The sequence below is a fragment of the Argopecten irradians genome, chromosome 8 (genome assembly GCF_041381155.1).
Source record: "Argopecten irradians isolate NY chromosome 8, Ai_NY, whole genome shotgun sequence".
Taxonomy (NCBI): Eukaryota; Metazoa; Mollusca; class Bivalvia; order Pectinida; family Pectinidae; genus Argopecten; species Argopecten irradians.
Window position 1 is genome coordinate 21,839,170 of NC_091141.1, and position 27,126 is coordinate 21,866,295.

The following is a 27,126-nucleotide window of genomic DNA, read 5'->3' on the forward strand; positions in this document are numbered from 1 at the left end:
TTTACTCATAATCACTTTGACCTTCAAATACTTTTGTCTGGTTGTAATGATTGTAATAATGAAACAAACTTGAATATCTTTCAGTGTGCACTAGAGTTTGTAAGGGCTACTAATAGATTTCATAACATATAACCACCATCATAATTATTTGACTTATTGATTCTTCCTCTAGATCTTGTACTTCTAAATTGTATGATTCATCAATAACTTTGAAGAATTGATTAACTAATCGTGGATAAAGATACCATACCTTAATTAATAAAGTTAGTGTTCTGAAAAACACTTCTATAATAGCATCTGTTTCGATGGGCATTTATCATTTATTAGTTGTAAATTTTACGTATTATTATATAAATTGTCATACTATTTAGAATACATGATTAATACATTTATCTTAGCTACATATCTGTTTAGGTAATTGTTAAAATTAATGCATGTGTCATGACAAGTATAAATTTAGACCAAACTTTATCTCGATATTCTGCAACATTTTATCTTTTAAATCATATACATGAATGCAGCAGCCATGGTAGAATTTCTGAATCCCATTGTTGGATAACTATCGGCTTATTAGCCACATGGACTTTCTGGTCTGTATCTGGTGGGTGAAGATAAATTCCTCATGGCTGCTGCATTCTCATTTCTTTATTATTATACTTTTTGAAAAACAAAATTACTATCTATAATCTCATTAATAATATCTCATATAATGTCATGACTTCTGAAACATATACTTTCAAATACTCTTTCATGTCATTTGTATATATACATTTTGTTACCAGGGAGAGAACTTACATAGGCACTGCCTGTTGTTTTATCCCCTTTCAATTTATTTAAAATAGAATTTTGTTGAAATAGCAAAAACGATATCGCTTACTACACAGCAAAGTGAATAAATTCATAGACAAATTGCTTTGATTAATTTTCTACTATAGCTATAGAAGCCGATGGTAGTTTGTTAGGCACACGGGTGTCTTCGGTACTAGCTTTATATCCCGGGTAGGACCTCAACATTGAATGCATACTTACAGAATTCCATTGTCGTCTTCTGGTGCATCGATTTTCAGTTAAGTCAAGCAGGATTCCTACTATATCATGTAAGCTAATACTAATATATAGACAGTCTTGTTACCGAGACACATCCCGGGTATCCGCCAATAACAGTTTAATCTGTCTCTTGGAACTCACACCTGTTTTGTTTTCACATTGTTCGCAGACTCTGGTACTTGTACATTATTTGGACGGTATCCCTCTGTGCGATGTGGCGAGTGAGTGTGTTTGGGGATGTATTTTCATCTCCTTGTAACATTTAAACTCTGGAAGTGTTTTCCCTCCGATATGCACTGCACTGACAAAACGGTTATCCTTACTCTACTAAACATAAATCCATTGTAGAAACTACCTTTATAGTAGAGCTTTGAACGAGTTTCTGTTATCTACCTTGACAATAGTAACATAAAATCTATTAAGGTAGATACTTAAATGTAGCCAAAACAATTAAACCATGCAGAAAGTTCCGCGTGTTAAGTGGACAATGTGAAGGCGTGAACTGGTAATTTATAGATCCTTCATTAGGTTTGTCGCATTTGGAATTATTCAGTATTTGCAAAACGACCAAAAAGATATATTAATATCATACTATAATATATATCGAAAATAAAGATGATGAATCGAGCTTGGTAGATTTTTTGTTTGTTTGTTTTTTTTTTATCAGATTGTGAGAAATAAAAGCATAAAAAGAGAAAAATATTTTCATCGAAGTATCGCAAAATAAATTTTATTAGAACATTTATATCAATTTCTATATCTTTAACTTCATGCACACAATGCGCTGAGCAGCCTAGAGGTTAGACGAACAAGGTATCTGTAACTAATATTTCATAAAAATACGCCAGTTGTCGCCGGTATATGGTATAAAGACACTTTTAATAATCATATGGAAATGAAAGATATGTATACATTCTACCAGAGGATCACGAGATGTAGTAATACATGAGACTTGCCGATGGCGTTACAGTTTGTGACGCCTATAATATTATCTGTGTTGTGTACAAATGATGAACCACACTGTTGGTCATTAATGCATTCATACATGCGATACATTTAAGGATTAAAATAACTTTCTGGTGATTCTAACAAATGATAAAAACGAATAAGGTATCGATATTTGAAATGGACATCGGTCCTTAAAACAAATATTTATACCCTACTCAACTTATCTTTCTATAGAAACACCAAAAAGAAACTAAAATCCTTATATTTTCAGTCTTAGCGACATATATTATTTTCATAGTTCAATACTTATCACATTTAGAGTTTATGATATTTATAAGATTGAAATACTGGCATATCTTTTGGCTCGGACAGGCATTTGGAACAGTCACTCGAAGTTTGCGGCGTTTATGTGTCCTATCCGCCTATAGGTAAATACCGAGGATTATTCTATCTCATGCTTGGGTATTTACCTGGTCCCTATTCTACACCAAAATCAATTAATGATAAAGTATTTCACGTGCTGCGGCTGGAATCTACGTCTTTGGGAACGCCAGGAAATGTCAACTTGCGCCTCAGTTTTTTAGTTCAGTCTGCTCAATATCATTATTTTCAAGTCTATTGTTAATTTCATCAGAAGGAAGATGAGCAAAGAAATAATCGATATCTTGGTTTTTCCCTTGCGGACGATCGAAATTGGACGCTCATATCACCAAGATTGCAAAACTGCTAGCTGAATGGTAGGCTTTCTAAAACAGAACATGAATTATTTTCAAGCTATCTGCAAGAAAATAGCATAAATTCCACTGGAACTGCAAGACCAGGGAAGAAGGATGCGTCACGAGATGCAAGAGGATCTTAAGCTACCATCACTTTAGCTGCAATATTGTAGTTCAAAAGACTTTGTTTTCACTACAACTTGTTGTTCCCGTGAGCGTAGTTGAAATTACCTATTCGCGACTGGTGTAGCAATACACTTCCATAACATGTAAAAGTAACGGTGAGTTTTCCGCACTCGCCGCTAAAGAAGAGTTCCGAAAGCTCCTGTCCATCTACAAGACACATTTTTTTTCAATAGTATTATCCTCGCTTGTAGCCTGTATAATTTCTTTCAATGTCGTTGCCCTTGGAACTGCATCGTTAACGATGAGATATTCCTCAGCAACATTTGAGTGTCGAGCTGCGTTGGAAATGTTTGCATCCCCATACAATCGCCAATTCTTCCTTCGCCGTCTGTGAATATCTCTTCTCCACGTCAGCCAGTGCTTTACCTGCGTACTTATGATCTTGTTATCCTGGGTAAATAAAACTCCTAATCCTACAGGACTTGCATCGGGACAGTAAGTCATGTCATCACCAATGAGCTTCTCCTTCGTTCCATTTTACTGTTTTTTGGTAAGCGCACGAATAGGTGCGGCGATTGTTGCAAAGTCAGGTATAAATCTGGAGATATATAGGAGTCTAAGGAGACTGCGGGTGAAAATCATTTTGCTCGAGAAGACATAGCCGAAAGTTAAACTTTTCTTTTATGAAATTCACATTTCGATAGTTTGATGCTTATAATTCTTTCTTCAGTCTCTGCATGACACTACGCAAGCTTTGTAAGCGTTTGCCATGCAATTCTTGGTCATTTCCAAAAATATTGAAGTCGTCGCTTATGTTTTTGGCACCATCAATTCCATTGAGGCAGTTGCGTAATCTCTTGGAATTTCTCAGACGAGGAAAATATACCAATGATAATCTTGTGTCTGCGAAGGCCTGCCTACATAGGTGGCTAACGTTGCAGGATATTTTGATTCTGGAGCAAGTTCAATCAAGTGTAATCCGGATACGACATTGCAATTCCGAGAGTAGAAAATGCCTATTATTCCTCTCCAAATATGAATGGGTACTTTCTCTCGTACATCAACGTTGTTACAAGTTTTACAAATATCCTTCCATTCAGATTTCCACTATTAAATCAACTCAAAAAAAGCAACGACTGCAAATCAGTTGTCGAAACATGAAAATTATGTATATTTTTAACGAAAATCCTACCGTTTGTATTACGGATTTTTTAACGAAAATTCTACCGTTTGTATCCTGTACAATAATACCAGCCTTGTTTCCAAATTTATGCATTCAATTCTTAGGCATGATGTCGCGAGGTTGAAATGGTAGTCAGTGGTAACCTTCACAGTCGTTATATCAACCTCTACACCATCTCCTAGTAAAATTGAAAGCGGTTCAGGGCAAAACTTCCCGTAAAGATTACAGAGAGCGTCACCCAACTTCAAAGCCAAAAAAAACCATAATGTACTGTTATTTTATTATTTTTATGTACATCAAAGGACAAAGTTAACTGCTCATCGGTTGTCGCATACAGAGCCTTCAAGTTTGCTATGACAAAGTCCATAGTCCATACGACAGTAATAGTATCCCATGGAATGTCGATAAGGTCATGGCAAATGAACTGTAACATTCACTATCTGCTGTTACATGAGTCGACATCAGGTTCAGGCATTGCTTGTTAAATGACACAAATGTATATATGTACTTCATGTTCTTTCTTTCAAAATTTTTCATTATTTTGAAAATCATGAAATATTGATTTTTTTTCAATTGTTGACCTGTTGCACTCTATAGCAATTTTCAGTATTTTGTATTTTATTAAAATTCAAACTGCATTTTATATGATTTATTTCTTAAGACAACAAGATGCCCGCCCAATGGGCCTTAATGGTCATTTGACTAAATACAATGTCACATATAGTAGAAATGAAGTACATTGTACATAATAAGTCTGGTAAATTGTTAAAGATTGTAGCCTGTTGGATCCATGTGGCTTTGACTAAAGGTCAAATTTAAGTTAAGGTCTTCCATTTAAAAACAAAATTAGAAGCATTTCATTCCAGAATTCTACATGCCCACTGTGAGTAGCCTGTACCTTTCGGTTATTGAGAAGAAGTCGTTTAAATGAACAGTTTATGGACTGCGCATGGCGGATGATGAAGCATGATGATTATAGGTCATCCTGATATATCATATATGATGATTCATCCATGATACTACAGGGGGTACTACCACTGATGTTATCTCACCCCTGGAACATGTTATAGCAAAACTGAAGGCAATAGAAGATACAGGTAATATGGTCCTTTGATGTACATCACTATAATCAAATAATGGTACATTGTGGTTTTGAAGTTAGCATCGCTCTCTCTTTCTGCAAGCCTGCGATTTGGTCAGATTTTTTCTGCTGAACAGGCTACAGTTTTACTATGAGATATTTTCAGGGGTGAATATAATGCAGTGATAGTAACTCCTGAAGTATCGAGGATGCTGATGATGATTATTACCATGGTATTTGCTCTATTTATTATTATAAAAGTTTATAACTTTAATTTTTCTAAAATAATCCTGAGCAGTACAGGGGTTAGTATGATAATGCCTACATTTGGACAGACAGAAAGATAAGGTGATTTCAGTATACAATGTATCAGGAGTATAAATAACGCCAATCTCTATAACAATATTAACATTTCATTTATTAAATATCATCACATAGATATCATCTACTCGTTCGTTCTGACCAAAGCAGTTCACAAATCAGGGTTATTAGCTTGTCACCTGAAACATACATCAAATAGAGATTTTATTGAAAGTGTAAGTCTCAAATAAGAAACATCTTGTATCTCTCAAGTGATTAATACTCCCAGATGCAATCATGGGAATGTTTTAACTTCATAGATAATATACTTTGTTCCAATGTCGCACCTGACAAACTAAAGCATTATGTTATAAGGAAATAATGAAGTTATGCTTTCCGAAGGCTTCTGAAGTCTTTTGACAAAAGACTGTGAAGGCATATTTAGACGAAAGAATATAGAGCAGTATTTGTCAATAAGACAATAATAATGTACATGTGTGTCACACATGGGGATAGGAGGGGTGAAGTACTAAATTTAAAAAATCTTTACTAGCAGCTCCCTGTTACTATGTACATATAGCTAGTTACATGTATTTTGGCAGATAAAATAAGAAGTGAGTGAGTTACATACAATCATGTATATTTTTATTTCATTGATTTTGTTTCTTTTTAAAGTCTTATGTGCCGAAACTGGGTGAAAATTTTGACATCTTTCTTCTTTAATCTATTAAAAACCATAAGGTTTGATTAATTAAGCTTTGAAAATCATTCAAATGTCTTCAGATGGCCGGATAACCGTTAGTTACAACACAAAAATTATGAACTGTTAAATTGGTGTTTTGATGGAAACATACCTGCAGAAATCACTTTTCAATTACTAATAACACTGTAAAAATGTAGGAAATTGTAGACCACAATCTGATCGTATTTAGTCTACTTATTTATTTTCACTATACATGTAGACATAATAATGATACTTTTTGGCAGTACTACCAAAAATCATTTTGAGCTCTTATTTGTACTTGTAAAATTAAAACCTATGCATTGAAAGTATTGTACATGTAATTCGCAAAATGTTGATAAATTTAGGCGATGAATCAAAAGCTCATTTTGCTTCGTGAGTATGAAAAATATGGCACACATAACTTTGAGCAAAAATCTTTTGCCCCCTTAAATTATACTTTACATAATCATCATCTACCAACCAGGCAATAATCTCTGGATTATATATAATACCTCTGTCATGTTGTAATGCAGATTACAATATACTTACCCAGTAAATCAAGTGAAGGTTGTGCTAATTTCTTTTCCAGAAGTTTATCCAACAAGTTTCTTAATTCACGGAACATAACTCCAGTCTTAGCATATGTCTGTACAAAAGAACAATACAACTAACAGTTAGCTTACTATCACTAAGAGATAAACTAGAATTTATATCAAGTAAAGAATCGGAAAGAAAATTTTAATTGTGACATATGATAGTTTGCGCCTGAAAGTATTTAACAAATCACAGATTCTCCTTTTATTCTCCTTTTAAGGTAATTATTGAGCTTCTAGGCAAAATCAGCACCATTTTTTAAAAATGGATATATTCTCTCGTATACCGTGACTACAAACGTTATGTGAAGCAGTTCTTACCATAAAGGATAAACGTTATGTGAAGCAGTACTTACCATAAAGGATATTCTCCCGTCAACTGTGACTACAAACGTTATGTGAAGCAATTCTTACCGTAAAGGATATTCTCTCGTCTATCGTAACTACAAATGTTATGTGAAGCAGTTCTTACCATAAAGGATATTCTCTCATTACTATCGTAACTATAAACGTTACGTGAAGCAGTTCTTACCGTAAAAGATATTCTCTCGTCAACTGTGACTGCAAACGTTATGTGAAGCAGTTCTTACCGAAAAGGATATACTCTCGTCTACCGTGACTACAAACGTTATGTGAAGCAGTTCTTACCGAAAAGGATATTCTCTCGTCTACCGTGACTACAAAAGTTATGTGAAGCAGTTCTTACCGAAAAGGATATTCTCTCGTCTACCGTGACTACAAACGTCATGTGAAGCAGTTCTTACTGAAAAGGATATTCTCTCGTCTACCGAGACTACAAACGTTATGTGAAGCAGTTCTTACCGAAAAGGATATTCTCTCGTCTACAGTGACTACAAACGTTATGTGAAGCAGTTCCTACCGAAAAGGATATTCTCTCGTCTACAGTGACTACAAAAGTTATGTGAAGCAGTTCTTACCGAGAAGGATATTCTCTCGTCTACCGTGACTACAAACGTTATGTGAAGCAGTTCTTACCGAAAAGGATATTCTCTCGTCTACAGTGACTACAAACGTTATGTGAAGCACTTCTTACCGAAAAGGATATTCTCTCGTCTACAGTGACTACAAACGTTATGTGAAGCAGTTCTTACCGAAAAGGATATTCTCTCGTCTACAGTGACTAGTTGTTCTGTATGCTGAACATGTATATCACCACCAAACAGTAACAGCGAAAATGGGGAAACTAGAGTTACCTCCCTTAGATACACTTTAGATGTTGTTACCTAAAATTTAAATTAAAGTTTATTGTTGCTCTGCAAATATTACATGTATGCATATAATTAATTAAATTATCCAGTGAAATTAAAATATAGTAAATTAAAATATAGTATATGTAACAAGAAATTCAAATAAACGTAAAAAATGGTTATATGATTAATTTTCATCTTTTTGCAATAATACAAGTCATGTAATTTAATAGTTTAAAACTATTTTCCATTCGATTCCTAGAAAAAGAGAAAATGTAATTGAAATGTATCAAATGGAGAAAAATCATTGAAATCTACCAATGGAGAAAATATCATAAAAATAAACCAAATGTCAATAGTGAATACATATGATTAACTCAATACACTGTTTATATGATACTGGTGATAATAATTTAGATATAGTCTGATTTAACTACTATTTACCTTCTCCTGATATGCTATCCACCCACTGGTTGCTAGTGTCCTGTTGACAGATGACGGATGTACACCGGCAGGACCTTGGGCCGTGTCTCCGATACACACATGGTTTCTACGTGGGTTGGCAGCAGCATCAACAGGGGCATTGTATGTTATCTTGGCAACATTGGGGTAGAGTCCAGCAGCAATAGCTGCCTTCACCATAGCGACAGTTTTTAAGTCAATATCTGTACTCATGCCCACTGTTGACTTACTGATCTGAAGCACAGAGCCAGGCTCGAAGGTGCTTTTCTGTTTTTGTGACAGTCTGGACTCACTGAATCCTATAGATTTCACAAGACGAATCAAATCATTGGATAGATTCTGTAAAAAAGAAAAGAAAGCCACTTGCAATTTAATGAAAAAGGACCCAGATTTGATACAGATGATGCAATTTTGAGAATGTTTCTGAGATACCAGAACAAGAGATAGATAGAACCATCAAGAGTGTATTTTAAAAAGATTGCGCGAAATATGGATGCAGACATTTTATTTGAGGAATTAAAGATTAAGTCCAGAGAGGCTTATAATTTATTTTCTTTATCATATAATTGAGTAATACATAATTATATCTATCTCTTAAAAGAATGTTCTAATAGGTTTATAATTGATTAACACACATATACCTGTAAAAATTAGAAATGAATTCCAAGAGGATTTAAAGAGGATCTTTCATGAGTGGCTATGTGATAGAAAATTTATCAAACTAATTCAATAATTTGATATGCCAAAAGCCTTTAGGCGAGTGGCATATAAAATTATTGAACGAGTTTGATTGATTTCATTTTACATAGTAATGAGTGTAAGATTCTATTTATCACATAACTTTTATTAATAGAAATATAAGCAAAACTTTCAATTTTGTCTCTATATAAAACAGTAGAATTCCGGCTCGGATGTGACGTTTCCGTTTACTGAAACAATCATGCCACGTCATACAGATATTATAACGTCAAATCTATATGTGATGTTATAGTAGTATTAATACAATGTCATATGTATCTTAGGATATTTATGACATGGCCGTATGACATAGCTGAACGGGCCAGTTATGTGATGAAATTTATTTCTATATTCAAGAATTTTTTAAAAGATACTTTTATCTCTAGAAGTGTATCCCAATAGGTTTGTAATTTATCAATACATACCTCTATCACTAGAAGTGTATTGTAATAGGTTTGTAGTTGATTAATACATACCTCTATCACTAGAAGTGTATCCCAATAGGTTTGTAATTGATCAATACATACCTCTTTCACTAGAAGTGTATTGTAATAGGTTTGTAGTTGATTAATACATACCTCTATCTCTAGAAGTGTATCCTAATAGGTTTGTAATTGATTAATACATACCTCTATCTCTAGAAGTGTATCCTAATAGGTTTGTAATTGATTAATACATACCTCTATCACTAGAAGTGTATCCTAATAGGTTTGTAATTGATTAATACATACCTCTATCTCTAGAAGTGTATCTTAATAGGTTTGTAATTGATTAATACATACCTCTATCACTAGAAGTGTATCACAATAGGTTTGTAATTGATTAATACATACCTCTATCTCTAGAAGTGTATCCCAATAGGTTTGTAATTGATCAATACATACCTCTATCACTAGAAGTGTATTGTAATAGGTTTGTAGTTGATTAATACATACCTCTATCACTAGAAGTGTATCCCAATAGGTTTGTAATTGATCAATACATACCTCTATCACTAGAAGTGTATTGTAATAGGTTTGTAGTTGATTAATACATACCTCTATCACTAGAAGTGTATCCTAATAGGTTTGTAATTGATTAATACATACCTCTATCTCTAGAAGTGTATCCTAATAGGTTTGTAATTGATTAATACATACCTCTATCACTAGAAGTGTATCCTAATAGGTTTGTAATTGATTAATACATACCTCTATCTCTAGAATTGTATCTTAATAGGTTTGTAATTGATTAATACATACCTCTATCACTAGAAGTGTATCACAATAGGTTTGTAATTGATTAATACATACCTCTATCTCTAGAAGTGTATCTTAATAGGTTTGTAATTGATTAATACATACCTCTATCTCTAGAAGAGTATCCCAATAGGTTTGTAATTGATTAATACATACCTCTATCACTAGAAGTGTATCACAATAGGTTTGTAATTGATTAATACATACCTCTATCACTAGAAGTGTATCACAATAGGTTTGTAATTGATTAATACATACCTCTATCACTAGAAGTGTATCACAATAGGTTTGTAATTGATTAATACATGCCTCTATCACTAGAAGTGTATCACAATAGGTTTGTAATTGATTAATACATACCTCTATCACTAGAAGTGTATCACAATAGGTTTGTAATTGATAAATACATACCTCTATCACTAGAAGTGTATCCTAATAGGTTTATAATTGATTAATACATACCTCTATCACTAGAAGTGTATCCTAATAGGTTTGTAATTGATTAATTCATGCCTCTATCTCTAGAAGTGTATCCTAATAGGTTTGTAATTGATAAATACATACCTCTATCTCTAGAAGTGTATCCTAATAGGTTTGTAATTGATTAATACATACCTCTATCTCTAAAAGTGTGTTTCTCCTGAGGAAGTACTTCTGACAATATTGCTGTTCAACATGACCTCCCTCTTTCTTAGCCTGTTGCCATCTGTATGATATACCAAAGTCATTTGCAAGCAAGCAACAGAGAAAGAATAAAAATTAAAAAAAAATATAAATAAATTTATTGAAAGTACTGAGACACTGAAATTTCTTTCAATATTATATCAGTTAGAAATCTGGATGAATTTTGAAAGGGTAAAAACTAAATCGGGAACTGACTCACCCAAGATAGGCCTTATAGACTGTCAGGTGATCTGATGCAGCTGTGGATAATGACACTTTAGCCGCCTGGGCAAGGTCAAGTTTCTGTATGGGAGCAACAAATGGAGACTTGGTCGTCATGGCAGCTGCGATTACCGCCTGAAATAAAAAAACCATTTCATCAATAACCATTCATAATCAAGTTTGATATAATTATTTTCTTCATTTAGTGACAGTGCCAAAACTTTAAGATGCTCCACAGCCGACATTGGTGTTTAATCGTTTATAAATATATCTAATTAACGCACAAAAATAATATAAAATAACTTAATTTGCTTTTGGTGCATGCAGAATCAGTACTTCATTCAATACAGGACATAGTGCCGCGAAATTTTTTCTGGATGCAATTAATTGTTTTAAATATTTTTATCTTGAAGTAAAATTAGGACCTTAAACTTTTCAAAAAAGGTAATGGCGTAAAGTAAGTTACTTTTGTAACTGAAAAGAAATACTAAATTGTCTGCTCCTGGATTTGATAGAGAAAAAATACCATTTGTCAGAGGGTGGTGAATCTTTAAATGGTTAAATGCTAAATGGGTTCGAAAAAAATAAATAAAAAATAACAAGAGAACACTTCACATGTTCTATTATACTAAAAGTTTACCAACAATAAATCTGTTTTATTCTGCTCCAGGTATCCAAACACTGCACCAATAAGAAGCTTACATAAGATACCAGACCAACTTACCACAGGCTCCAGGTATCCAAACACTGCCCAATCAGAAGTTTACATAAGATACTAGAATAAACTTACCACAGGCTCCAGGTATCCAAACACTGCACCAATCAGAAGTTTACATAAGATACTAGAATAAACTTACCACAGGCTCCAGGTATCCAAACACTGCACCAATCAGAAGAACTTTACCAATTCGAACATGAACAGGCAGAGACGCCAAGTGGTGACCCAGAGGAGTGAGCTTTGACCCCTCCCGACACGCTCCTACCTCATGTAACATCCCCATTGCTCTAGCAATAACATTAGGCCGAGGGGGATCAAGGGCCTCTGATAGAAAGTCCTCAGGCTCTCCCAAATCACATTTCTGTACAAAACAAGCAAATGCATGAAATTTATATCCCCTGCTTTCATCAATCAAAAGCCCATAACTCACCCAAATAGGATCCAATGAAATAGTAGATCAAACTTGGCCAAGGCCCCGAGTCATTAAACCATGTTAAGTTTTTTACTTTTTTTTCTCCAACAAATACAAAGGAGGGACATGATAAGTTTCTAAATAGCAATGGAAATATTGTAAACTTTTATTTGAAAGGTTTGATCATTAAGGAATTTTTCCCATGGTAACAAGTATGTTTGAAGTTAATGACTTATTTAAGAAGACTGTAGCCCAGAACTTACCATGATGTGTAGACAGAGCTCCTCGAGAGGAACACGCTGTATCTCTGGTACAGTGTAGGGAGCCATATCCTGGTATCTACATTACAACAAAACAGGCACAATGGAAAACATAACACAGAATGGAACAAAATGCCATGCACAAAATTCAGCTATAGGAAAGGCTATTTTATATAATAAGAACTGTCCTGCTTTCCTTTAAAAAGCATAGTACTATACACTTCCATAATCATGTCAGAGTATGCATTTTCTTCCCCGTGGCAAAAAAATGAAGAGTCTGTCTGATCAAGAAATATTGTTACTTTGTACAGCATCTTTATCTTTATCAATCTTTGAAACACTAAACAGGAGACATTCCTTCTCTCATCTCAACTTCTGTAAACTAAGGAAGACAACTTGTTAACAAAGGGAGATAATCCTTACCTTTCCTTGGTGTACATTCTGAAACAAAAGCCTTCCCTGACGCGTCCTGCACGTCCCTGTCTCTGTTTGGCATTAGCTTTACTGATGTACACCTCCCTCAGGGCACTCATCTGACTTGACTCCATGTACCTAGGTTTAACAGGGTGTTTTCGTTTATTAAGCCCCTTCAAAACATGGCTTTGATGTCATCTATTATTACAGCTTGAGGTATCGTTGAGACAAAGTCTACTATTATCACCTACTACTGTGGAATAGTTACCTTTTCCTGTGTAATAGTTCGTGAACTATTCCACAGTAAAAGGTAACTATTCCACAGTTAAAGGTGAAATTAATGACTGGTGACGATGAACATTACTAAGCACATAGTCAACATTATATCCATATTCCTTTAGGGAATTTACATTCATAAAATCCATGGAGATATGGAACAATAGTAATAACAGAAGTGACAAACAAATCCAGAATTCCAAGCTACAACAACCATTTTTTATTAAAGATAAATCCCAGGTACCTGTCATGATGTATTTGTACACATATTTTTATATGTATGCAATTTTCATCACTTAATTCCAAAATAAATTGCATCATTTCTTTCACAACGACTATATCCATACGTCATAAATGGATTCACTTTTATAAATACGGAAAAGAGAGGTTTAGATGGAATTCCATAAAACCACAGCTTAATGTTCTATCGAAAAGAAATGACTTGTTTCTGTCTTATATTTCCATTTTCCTATTTTTTCATATCTTTTTTATCCAAAATACTTCATATTCTGTAACAAGAGGCCCAAGGACCTTAATGGTCATCTGACTACCCTGGCAATAGCTGTATAGGAAATTAATTAGATTAGATATGGTGTCATGGTTAAAAAATAAAAACACTTGGTCATGACCATGTAAGGATAATTTCATGCAAGTTTCAGTCGAACTGCATGGGTAGAACTTTAGAAGAAGTTCAAAATGTGTTTTCAAGATGGCGGCTTTGGCAGAGCTACACATGTATGGTCCTCCATGTGAAACAGTGAAAACTAAACTGAGCAAATGTTTCGTTGTGAGTACTATATAGCACCTGTGCATAGATCTCTCAAAAATGTCATGCAAATCATGATACATGGTCTCTTAGTGAGGTATTGAAATGCATCATAAATAGATCTCAAGGTCTTAATAGATAGTAAGGGGTTTACCTGGAGCTGTGGAATAGTTAAACAATACCCAGTGTAATAGTTGAGAGAACCAGTGACTTTTGGTGCCATGTTTTAAGTATGAGAAACACCTGAAACTGTGGAATAGTCAAGATAATGAATAGTTCTCGGCCCCTCGGCCCTCGAACAATTCATTATCTTGACTATTCCACAGTTTTCGGCGTTTCTCCTATACATACATATCAATGTTCAATCAGTTTATTACTAAGTAATTCATTGGAAAAAAAAAAGAAATTAACATTTTCATTACTGTGTATGACAATTCATTTATTTACTTCTTAACTTTGACAAATGCATAACTATAGATTAAGATGATGAAAATATCTAGACTAATTCAGTGTAAAGGAAATTGTTAAAATCACCAACTACTGTAACAGTAAAACCTAGTTATAACTAACCTCTGGGGACCAAGAAATTCACTTCTCTATAAACATAATTTATTATACATTACAAACATCGTATAAGAACTATGAAAAGGAATGAAGATGACTATGTTATATCCAGGAATTCATTGTAAGCGTGTTTTACTGTATATCTAAATAAATTAATCAGGATATTAATACTAGGGTTGCAAGATCCCAAAACAAGGTGAGTAAAGAAAAATATACGATTGATTAGTACCAGTGATTCTGAGGTCATCTTTTGATGTGATTTTTGTGACATCAACCAAAGGAAGTTGGGAGTAATCAATGGTAAATTGTACTTTATCCATGTCGTTTTGGGATGTTGAAGCCACCATATTACAAAGAAATACTGATAAAGAAAAGTTCATATAGTTACCTAGTTTCTTTTACTCTGCCCGTGTCAATAACAAACACCACATCAGGTATTGTTATACCAGTTTCTGCTATATTGGTTGCTATGACAACCTTCCTGATCCCCGGGGGAGGAACTCTGAAGGCTTCATTCTGGTCTGATGATGACAGAATAGAGTGCAGAGCAATCACCTGGTACCTGGTGTAGAAAAAATTACAGTACATGTTCTTAATTCAACCCTGTCTATAAGTGAGTTAAATTTCTGATTTAGTTCAATAAATGAGATGAAGATTATTATTTGAAGCAATGTGTCACCTATAAACAAATTGTCTTCTCAGGAACAATGTTAACCACATGTTTTTATAATGAATTACTCACTCATCCTAATAAAGTTATCACATTAAGTTTTTTTCCTGCTTCATATGCATTCAAAATTATGCCCTGTTCAAAGTTCAAATCTCACACTTTTTACAACCTCAAATGCCCTAAATTTCATAACTTGAACAGGTGAAAATTCAACAATTTGTTGAAATACATATCTGGTGCCATCTATGATACAACTTGTAAGTAATCCTTTTAAACTAACCTTTGAGACTTTGTAAAGTTGCGATCAGCCATTAGAAGTTCATACAATTCCTGAATATCAGCCAAGCCAGGCATGAATATAAGAACAGCACCTTCTACCTTGGAAAACTCCGGACTTTTCTCCAGATAGCACAGTAGTTCCTGTAATTGGTATCATCTGACCAGTAGTGTAATGAACTGATATTAAATATTCAAATAATCAATTACATCAGTGTTATTTCATAGTGTAAATTATTAAAATGCTTAAGTTTGGAGAGATCATGAATTGATGTATGTTTTATTAATATGCTAAAGCAAACAGCACTGTAACACTCACAAATTATTAATTAACAATAATTCTAAAATAATGTTGATATAACATCTGTTTTAATTGGATTATTTTCATGATCTAATTCCGATTTCATTCATAGAAATTTATTATGTTGTTGTGGCAAGGTCGAAAACTAGTACACGACTTTCATATTGTCAAATACCGATCACGAAGAAGGCCTATGTCATTAAAAGTGTATATGAACTGAAAATTAGAAAATTAAATGTAATCGAAACATAGAAGATTCAAATGTACAACTGAATTTTCAGTCAGTTGTTCATAATAGGCCTATCAGGGGATCAACTGACAAACTAAACACAGCAGATCCCGACCATGACTTAACTATGACACTTTTATAAATAACTGGCGGTAGATTCACAAAAAACTAGTATGTAAAAAATATCCGTTCAAAAACATTGTACGCATTAACTTTTGTGATCTAGGCCAATCGATTGTACAACAATTTCAGCCATTTTCATTGATGTTAGAGACAAATATTACTAGATTTCTCACTGACAACAAATGCATTGATAAATAATCGAATCAGTAATTCTATCAGAAAATGCTGCACTTTTCATACCACATCGCAGGATCAACAATGACATCAGTTGGGAATAATTGAAGTAGGAGGAGCTTTGCGATATCAGAATGTAAGGAGCGATCTGATTGGCTGACAGGAAAGAAGCGGGCAATTTCAAATTTATCTATTAAATAATACATGATGATTTTTGGTACTTTTTAAGGGAAAATAGGGCATGTGTGCATCACCGCATCCTAGATAATTTTAGAATGGGGATAGAATAACATTTTTCATGAATCTACTGGTCTACGGGTAAAATTCATGATCTCATCTACATGAAAAATGACATTCTATCCCCTAAACAAATTTGTTCACAATGTACATAGTCTTCACTTTGGTTTGTTTAGTTTTGAATCCTCTATTAACAGGGTAATGTAAAGATGTGCCGGGTTTGATGGTGAAGGAAAACCAGAGTATCCGGAGAAAAACCACCAATCAGTGGTCAGTACCTGGAAATTGCCCTACATGGGATACGAACTCATGACCCAGAAGTGGAGAGCTTGTGGTTATATATTGGGACATCTTAACCACTCGGCCACCACGGCCCCCACTAGTTTTCACCCAAAGAAGTATAATTAGTTGCTCCTTACAGAGTCCTGGCTGTGATACTGACCACTATAAGCTCCATGTTGATACGGTCAGTGTTAGTCCTAGTCACAGTGTTACGTGTCCGTAAACTGTACGTCTCGGGACAGAGGTCAGTCTGTAAAGAAAACATATACAGCATAAAATCTTGACAACAACTCAAATCTATCTATAGAGACCACTCCAGGGGCAAAGTAAGATGGTCTTTATAGCTGGCCGGTCAAATTGTATTGAAATTGGCCATATGAGACTCTTACAAAGTGGTTTTATTTAGCAGGTTGTCTTTATACAGAGGTGGTCGCTAAGACAGGTTTGACTGTAAAACTGTTATTTTAGTATAACTTGTCTAAACTGTAAGTCATTAAGGCCAACATATTTGGTCAGTATACAGATGTTAGTTATTAATTACATTTTATCATAATTAAGATGGGAAATGCCAGGGAAGGCACTGATCTGGATCAGACAAGGACGGCATTTGATAGATTACACTATATTCATATTATTAATGAATCAATTAGTTTCTTTCCATCAGCTGCTTCCACCTGCTTCACAGAAGTGATTGCTTTAAAACATTGTTTAATGTAATTAAAAAGTTAATGGTTTAATGTATAGTATAGGCACGTTACAACCTATTGTTAATTGACTTGTGGATAGATAGGGATTACCTACCCTGTCTATTTTTGACACATTCTCCTTGGTCCAGTACACATCTACTCGTGTCTGCTCCCCTCCCTTACCAGTCACTGCCAGGTTAGCTTGTTCTTCCTGGAGATAAAATATCAACATTCACACAAATGAAATACACAAATTGGCCTGATTGATATACGAAGGCAATGACCTTGATAACATATGCAAATTATTTAATATAACTTTTTTTTTTAGATTTTACACATTTACACATTGACCATAGAATATTATGATTTTGACATAAGGATACAATGTCCTTAACATAGAGATACAATGACCATGGCATAGGGATACATTGACCTTGGAATAGGGATACATTGACCTTGGCATAGGGATACATTGACCTTGATATAGGGATACAATGACCTTGACATTGGGATCAAATGACATTGACATAAGGATACAATGACATTGACATAGGGATACATCGACCATGACATAGGGATACATCGACCATGACATAGGGATACAATGACCTTGACATAGGGATCAAATGACATTGACATAGGGATACAATGACCTTGACATAGATATACAATGACCTTGACATAGGGATACAATGACCATGACATAGGGATACAATGACCATGACATAGAGATACAATGACCATGACATAGGGATACATCGACCATGACATAGGGATACAATGACCATGACATAGGCATGACATAGGGATACATGACCATAGCTGTTAATAGGACGTTAATAAATCAAACAAACAAACAAAGAAAGATACAATGACCATGACATAGAGATACATCGATCATGACATAGGGATACAATGACCATGACATAGAGATACATCGACCATGACATAGGGATACATCGACCATGACATAGGGATACAATGACCATGACATAGGGATATAACGACCATGACATAGAGATACAAAGACCTTGACATAGGGATACATCGACCATGACATAGGGATACATCGACCTTGACATAGGGATACATCGACCATGACATAGGGATACATCGACCATGACATAGAGATACAATGACCATGACATAGAGATACAATGACCTTGACATAAGGATACAATGACCTTGACATAAGGATACAATGACCATGACATAGGGATACAATGACCATGACATAGGGATACAATGACCATGACATAGGGATACAATGACCATGACATAAGGATACAATGACCATGACATAGGGATACAATGACCATGACATAGGGATACAATGCCCTTGGCATTGGGATAAAATGACTTTACATAGAGATACAATGACCTTGACATAGGGATACAATGACATTGATATAGGGATACAATTACCTTGACATTGTGACACTTACCTGGACTAATTGTTCAGGTCTGAGAGCGTAGGGCGAGTCATCATCGAGTACATATAAGGTTCGTTCTATCACATCTTCTACATGGTAAACCTGCCATAACAATTATATACATCATCAATTATTGATTATAACTTAAGGTATATTCTATTGCAGCTTCTATGTGGTTAAATGTGCTATCACTTACATACAGAATTATCCCAACATCAACACATTCAATAAGATCTTTTAATTTGTATGTTTTAAATAATTCCAATAATATAACAACATTGACACAACCATACAACCATGCATTGTAGGCTTAGACACTAACTTTATAGAACATAGAGACCACCAGTCTTCCTCGAAAGAAAATGAACAGGGTAAGTGAAAAGTAATTCATTCATCTTCTCAACTCTCCTGGTACAATTCTGTATTGATTTGGTTTGATTAGTCTAATGTCTCATTAACAGCCTGGGTCATATATGGACATGTCAAGTTTCGATGGTGGAGGAATGTCAGAGTACCTGAAGAAAAAGCATCGACAAACAGTCAGTGCCTTGAAACTGCCACACATGGTGTTCAAACTCACAACACAGAGGTCGAGGGCTTGTGGTAATACATGTATGTTGAGCAACACAGCGCAGATCCACTTTAATTTAAAAGCTAAATCTAATGTTGAACCAAGATGTTAAATGTCAAAAGATTTTCCCGTTTCACTCTCAAGAGGTTGATAGGTTAAACAAACCTATTACGAAAGCTCAGAATAAGACTGGACAGGATATATCAAGTTGTAAGCTAGCAAACTTACAGACAAAGGGCATGGTGATTTATAAGTAAGCTGATTTTCACTGAACATTACAGTAATATGCTACCTCCACAGGGAAAGTTCGGCCAGGTATGTTGATGATACTACAGTGATGGAAATATGCCGAGAACTTCTCGCTGTCTAATGTAGCACTCATTAGAATGATCTTCAGGTCTGTCCGAACCTGGAGCAGGCGACGCAGGATGACAAGGAGGAAATCAGACTGGACACTGCGCTCATGGACCTGCAACAATAGAGCTAATGAAAATAGTCTAAACAATGCAAAGATTGCATCTACAATACTGCTACTTTTTTTTTAAATGAAAAGAAATTTGAAAGCATGAAAATATATATCACATGTACAACTATAATAATAATACTATTTTTATATGGGCTAGAAGAGTCCACAATTCTCATTTACCATTAAAATCAAATTCTTATAATCATAGTCTTTCAGAATTTCATCAAATTTTATTTACTCTATCCTAACAAACAAAAAATCCATTTTGTTCCTTTGATTATCTAGGAGAGCATTATCTTCCTATACTGACCTCGTCCACTACAATGTGAGTCACATCCTTCAGTGTAGGATCTGTCTGTAGCTTACGTAGCAACACCCCAGTAGTACAGTACACTAGACGGGAATTTGGACCACATTTCGACTCAAACCGAATCTGATACCCGACTAGCGAGTCCCGACTTCCAAGGGCACCCTCACCCATCTCCTGGGAAACGCGATGACTAAGACTTGTAGCAGAGATTCGTCGAGGTTCTGTACACACGATGTTACACTTGTGTCCTACTCCCTGGCTTACAAAGTACTGCAATCAACAAATTTATCAGTAAGGTAAGTAAATTTGACATTTAGCAAGGCCACATAAAATTAACTTCTAGTTTCTCAGGCTATTTTTTTTAATTTGTGGTGGCTAAGACAGGTAATGTTTTAAAAAACCTAGTTGGACATGGTGTAGGAACGTTAACATTCACATACATGTGGCAAAGGTTTAAATATAAACAATGCCTGATTTTTTTTTTATGTGATGGATGTAGATTTTTATTTACTTAATATTATATATTAATAATAATTTCATAATAAAAGGGGGCAAATACAAGCATAAAAATTAAATGTGGCCAGCCTGAGAAACTAACAATTTGCTGTGGTCTAATTCAATATCCAAATTGTGTTTTGGTGTGGCCTAATTCAAACTACGTATATTTTTTGTCTTTTCACCTCCAGTATAAACTGTGGTATCTGTGTACTCACCTCCAGTATAAACTGTGGTATCTGTGTACTCACCTCCAGTATAAACTGTGGTATCTGTACTCACCTTTAGTATAAACTGTGGTATCTGTGTACTCACCTCCAGTATAAACTGTGGTATCTGTGTACTCACCTCCAGTATAAACTGTGGTATCTGTGTACTCACCTCCAGTATAAACTGTGGTATCTGTGTACTCACCTCCAGTATAAACTGTGGTATCTGTGTACTCACCTCCAGTATAAACTGTGGTATCTGTGTAATACTCACCTCCAGTATAAACTGTGGTATCTGTGTACTCACCTCCAGTATAAACTGTGGTATCTGTGTACTCACCTCCAGTATAAACTGTGGTATCTGTATACTCACCTCCAGTATAAACTGTGGTATCTGTGTACTCACCTCCAGTATAAACTGTGGTATCTGTGTACTCTGTGGTATCTGTGTACTCACCTCCAGTATAAACTGTGGTATCTGTGTACTCACCTCCAATATAAACTGTGGTATATCTGTGTACTCACCTCCAGTATAAACTGTGGTATCTGTGTACTCACCTCCAGTATAAACTGTGGTATCTGTGTACTCACCTCCAGTATGAACTGTGGTATCTGTGTACTCACCTCCAGTATAAACTGTGGTATCTGTGTACTCACCTCCAGTATAAACTGTGGTATCTGTGTACTCACCTCCAATATAAACTGTGGTATATCTGTGTACTCACCTCCAGTATAAACTGTGGTATCTGTGTACTCACCTCCAGTATAAACTGTGGTATCTGTGTACTCACCTCCAGTATAAACTGTGGTATCTGTGTAATACTCACCTCCAGTATAAACTGTGCTATCTGTGTACTCACCTCCAGTATAAACTGTGGTATATCTGTGTACTCACATCCAGTATAAACTGTGGTATATCTGTGTACTCACCTCCAGTATAAACTGTGGTATCTGTGTACTCACCTCCAGTATAAACTGTGGTATCTGTGTACTCACCTCCAGTATAAACTGTGGTATCTGTGTACTCACCTCCAGTATAAACTGTGGTATATCTGTGTACTCACCTCCAGTATAAACTGTGGTATATCTGTGTACTCACCTCCAGTATAAACTGTGGTATATCTGTGTACTCACCTCCAGTATAAACTGTGGTATCTGTGTATTCACCTTCAGTATAAACTGTGGTATCTGTGTACTCACCTCCAGTATAAACTGTGGTATCTGTGTACTCACCTCCAGTATAAACTGTGGTATCTGTGTACTCACCTCCAATATAAACTGTGGTATATCTGTGTACTCAACTCCAGTATAAACTGTGGCATCTGTGTACTCAACTCCAGTATAAACTGTGGTATCTATGTACTCACCTCCAGTATAAACTGTGGTATCTGTGTACTCACCTCCAGTATAAACTGTGGTATCTGTGTACTCACCTCCGGTATAAACTGTGGTATCTGTGTACTCACCTCCGGTATAAACTGTGGTATCTGTGTAATACTCACCTCCAGTATAAACTGTGGTATCTGTGTACTCACCTCCAGTATAAACTGTGGTATCTGTGTACACACCTCCAGTATAAACTGTGGTATTTGTGTACTCACCTCCAGTATAAACTGTGGTATCTGTGTACTCACCTCCAGTATAAACTGTGGTATCTGTGTAATACTCACCTCCAGTATAAACTGTGGTATCTGTGTACTCACCTCCAGTATAAACTGTGGTATCTGTGTACTCACCTCCAGTATAAACTGTGGTATCTGTGTACTCACCTCCAGTATAAACTGTGGTATCTGTGTAATACTCACCTCCAGTATAAACTGTGGTATCTGTGTACTCACCTCCAGTATAAACTGTGGTATCTGTGTACTCACCTCCAATATAAACTGTGGTATATCTGTGTACTCACCTCCAGTATAAACTGTGGTATCTGTGTACTCACCTCCAGTATAAACTGTGGTATCTGTGTACTCACCTCCAATATAAACTGTGGTATATCTGTGTACTCAACTCCAGTATAAACTGTGGTATCTGTGTACTCACCTCCAGTATAAACTGTGGTATCTGTGTACTCACCTCCAGTATAAACTGTGGTATCTGTGTACTCACCTCCAGTATAAACTGTGGTATCTGTGTACTCACCTCCAGTATAAACTGTGGTATCTGTGTACTCACCTCCAGTATAAACTGTGGTATCTGTGTACTCACCTCCGGTATAAACTGTGGTATTTGTGTACTCACCTCCAGTATAAACTGTGGTATTTAGGTACTCACCTCCAGTATAAACTGTGGTATCTGTGTACTCACCTCCAGTATAAACTGTGGTATCTGTGTACTCACCTCCAGTATAAACTGTGGTATCTGTGTACTCACCTCCAGTATAAACTGTGGTATCTGTGTACTCACCTCCAGTATAAACTGTGGTATCTGTGTACTCACCTCCAATATAAACTGTGGTATATATCTGTGTACTCACCTCCAGTATAAACTGTGGTATATCTGTGTACTCACCTCCAGTATAAACTGTGGTATCTGTGTACTCACCTCCAGTATAAACTGTGGTATCTGTGTACTCACCTCCAGTATAAACTGTGGTATCTGTGTAATACTCACCTCCAGTATAAACTGTGGTATCTGTGTACTCACCTCCAGTATAAACTGTGGTATCTGTGTACTCACCTCCAGTATAAACTGTGGTATCTGTGTACTCACCTCCAGTATAAAATGTGGTATTTGTGTACTCACCTCCAGTATAAACTGTGGTATCTGTGTACTCACCTCCAGTATAAACTGTGGTATCTGTGTACTCACCTCCAGTATAAACTGTGGTATCTGTGTACTCACCTCCAGTATAAACTGTGGTATCTGTGTAATACTCACCTCCAGTATAAACTGTGGTATCTGTGTACTCACCTCCAGTATAAACTGTGGTATCTGTGTACTCACCTCCAGTATAAACTGTGGTATCTGTGTACTCACCTCCAGTATAAACTGTGGTATCTGTGTACTCACCTCCAGTATAAACTGTGGTATCTGTGTACTCACCTCCAGTATAAACTGTGGTATCTGTGTACTCACCTCCAGTATAAACTGTGGTATCTGTGTACTCACCTCCAGTATAAACTGTGGTATCTGTGTACTCACCTCCAGTATAAACTGTGGTATTTGTGTACTCACCTCCAGTATAAACTGTGGTATCTGTGTACTCACCTCCAGTATAAACTGTGGTATTTGTGTACTCACCTCCAGTATAAACTGTGGTATTTGTGTACTCACCTCTAGTATAAACTGTGGTATTTGTGTACTCACCTCCAGTATAAACTGTGGTATCTGTGTACTCTTGCCACTGCCCGTCTCCCCAGCGATCACAACAACACTCTGTCCATTGATACTGTCCAGGATTGCTGACCGGTGTTTATACACTGGTAACTCCTGTCTTGTCTGTAACAGGGAGCGGAATCCTGTCGCCTGACACCGACGTTCGTACAGACTTTTCATCTCTGCACCAGACAATACTCCAGTCCTTTTCCGTGACTTTGGTAAATTAGACTTCACATTATCCATGGATGGTTCTACGAAATCATTTAATTTTTCTTCTGTTTCATGTTCATCCTCAAAGTCCTCAGATCCCTGTAAGCAAAATAAATTGCAATCTTTTAACAAAAGGTGAACAACTACATGTTAAAATAACAAGAATCCAAAGGATGGCAACGTTAATTATTTTAATTTAAACATATTTTATTTGCCTTTTTTTTAGTATTTAACAAAAAAGATTGGGCACAAGATCTTACAACTTATTGATAAGCCCTTTCCAAACATACATACATTTACATATTAAAGGCTAGTTGCTGCTTAGAACTATACATAAAGATAGTTTGTTTAATCAAATAAATTGAAATAAAATTGTGATTGTTGAGTTTTTTATAAGCAGATAGCAATGCAATCAATATAATATGACCAACTACCATCATTAGAGAATATTAGACCTAAGTGTTTATGGTGTTGGACAAATAGTAAAGGGACATTTGGAAAGTTATATGAGGAGCAGTAATATTTCTTCATTTTGGAAAAAGGAAATATTTATTTTTTCTGCGTTGAATTTAATAAACCATTTCCTTGACAAGTTTTCGAAAATTTCTAAGTCACGGTTGATAGATACACATGTACTTCAATACAATCTCATTGGTAGTTTTGCCCGACTTATCCATTTTTTTTTTATGAAACTTCAGTTTAGAAGAACCTGTATGTTTTTAATATGGAACCAACTATTACAATATAGTGTCTTCAGTAATTATGTATCCAAGGCCAGTGGATCACTTCAAAGACAAGTCTCCAATAGCTTAAACTAAGATATTCAGAAAGAGTATTTAAACATTTTAACACTTTTCATATGAGGGTATGAAGGATAGAGATACTCCACGAAAGGTGTCATTAAACTAAGTAAATTCTGAGGCTGTGTGAAGGGCTTTTACCTATTATATTCTGCTATCATTAAGCCCCCACTTAATTGGCAATAACCTTCTCCCCTATTTTTTTATCTTGGCTAAAATCCAGCAACAACCCGCCCTCTCTAATTAAGTGATTCCAAAGGTAGAATATTTCTATCCTTCATGCCCATCATATCCATGTTCATATGAGTATTTTAATTTTTTATACCACATTACTTTAGTGTGAGCTTTCTCTTGAACTTAAATATGAAGTTTGTCAGTATATGATATTACCGAAGTGTCGAGGTCGTCCAGATCCTCCCACGACTCTACAACATTGTTTCCGTCCTTATCGTCAGGGTCGGTTTCCATAATATTTACTGAAATCTTCAATTTCTTCATCAATTTGCTTATAAATTGGTCCCGAGGCTAAAAATATAAATAATAACAATTTATACAAATTGTTTACTATTGCTTTTTATGCATTGAAATATAGATATTTACCTGTTAAAACCAACTAACAGCATATTTATTTTATGATGAAAATACCTCAAACGTGGATATATTCTGCAAAGGGTGGATATGGGATATTTCAACAGTGATAGTAATCCCTGGAATATGAAGGATGACATTTCTGGAGAAGCAATACAGCACACAATATTATATTTTATTTAGTGATTTACCTTGTTTTCTGTCTGTTTCACTAAGTCGGCCTGCTCTTTCTCCTGGTCCAGCCATTCAAGCCAAACTGTCCTGTACGGTGGGGGTAACAGCTGATGGACCGACTACCAATAACAGATATATGATTATTTATCACATGATCAGCCTGATATCCAGTGATTTTGCCTGTATAATATCCAGTGATTTTGCCTGTATAATATTTTTGTATTTGTCACTAATGTTATATGACCTGGAGCGGTTACCATCGCCTGGAAACTCATTATTACATGTACGTCATAACAGAAATAATAACATTACATAAGGACAGGAGGACAAAATGGCGGCATACGCTAAAATTTGCTCTTATATGACTATTTTTTTTAACAAACAGATAACAAACATTCTTCACATTTCTTTGTGCCATATCTTTCATATTCTAGAAGTAATGGTCAGGACAAGAAATGTTTGAACCATTTCTATGGTAATCTGATATGTATTCCTTCATCATATATCACATAGCATAAATGAGTGATATTGCACCGGTACATGTATCTGATGTATGCTTGCTTGTAACACAAAATCAGATTCCTTTCAACATTAACAGCTTCAAGCTTCTGATAGCATGCATGGAATAGAGGGAAGTTATCTAACCCCCGAGAACACTAACCTGCCCCTTACACAGCTCATACAATGCCAGTGTTGATGCAAGGTGCTCAGCCTCCTTGATATTTTCACAGAGAATTTCGGGGACAACTTCCAGCTTGCCATCCTTCCTTCGATCCACCATACACCTAGAATATAAATATTTGACTAAACCCTGGACAAACCAACAGTCTGTTGGATGGAATTATCATAAATGATAATCATGTCTGACCTGGTGACCTCATTTGTATAACCTTATAACCCCATTTGTATGATCTT

At 35.4% G+C, this 27,126-nt stretch overlaps 1 protein-coding gene across 3 annotated transcripts in view; it reads right to left on the reverse strand.

The window, feature by feature from the left end:
- Positions 1 to 5,501: 5,501 nt before the first annotated feature.
- Positions 5,502 to 27,126, reverse strand: part of LOC138329668 (ATP-dependent RNA helicase DHX29-like) — a 32,784-nt gene continuing 11,159 nt past the window's right edge. For all 3 annotated transcript variants that reach the window (XM_069276912.1, XM_069276911.1, XM_069276913.1), the window contains 20 exons: positions 26,873 to 26,996; positions 26,229 to 26,330; positions 25,840 to 25,974; positions 24,428 to 24,748; positions 20,418 to 20,687; positions 19,934 to 20,110; positions 19,083 to 19,172; positions 17,753 to 17,848; positions 17,112 to 17,201; positions 15,610 to 15,749; positions 15,048 to 15,221; positions 13,063 to 13,191; positions 12,643 to 12,718; positions 12,107 to 12,328; positions 11,248 to 11,384; positions 10,980 to 11,070; positions 8,371 to 8,727; positions 7,831 to 7,962; positions 6,675 to 6,771; positions 5,502 to 5,601 (listed from right to left, as the gene is read on the reverse strand). In XM_069276912.1, coding sequence (XP_069133013.1) covers positions 5,543 to 5,601; positions 6,675 to 6,771; positions 7,831 to 7,962; positions 8,371 to 8,727; positions 10,980 to 11,070; positions 11,248 to 11,384; positions 12,107 to 12,328; positions 12,643 to 12,718; positions 13,063 to 13,191; positions 15,048 to 15,221; positions 15,610 to 15,749; positions 17,112 to 17,201; positions 17,753 to 17,848; positions 19,083 to 19,172; positions 19,934 to 20,110; positions 20,418 to 20,687; positions 24,428 to 24,748; positions 25,840 to 25,974; positions 26,229 to 26,330; positions 26,873 to 26,996 — 3,019 coding nt within the window. In that variant the 3' untranslated portion in view covers positions 5,502 to 5,542. The remainder of the gene's footprint in view (positions 5,602 to 6,674; positions 6,772 to 7,830; positions 7,963 to 8,370; positions 8,728 to 10,979; positions 11,071 to 11,247; positions 11,385 to 12,106; positions 12,329 to 12,642; positions 12,719 to 13,062; positions 13,192 to 15,047; positions 15,222 to 15,609; positions 15,750 to 17,111; positions 17,202 to 17,752; positions 17,849 to 19,082; positions 19,173 to 19,933; positions 20,111 to 20,417; positions 20,688 to 24,427; positions 24,749 to 25,839; positions 25,975 to 26,228; positions 26,331 to 26,872; positions 26,997 to 27,126) is intronic.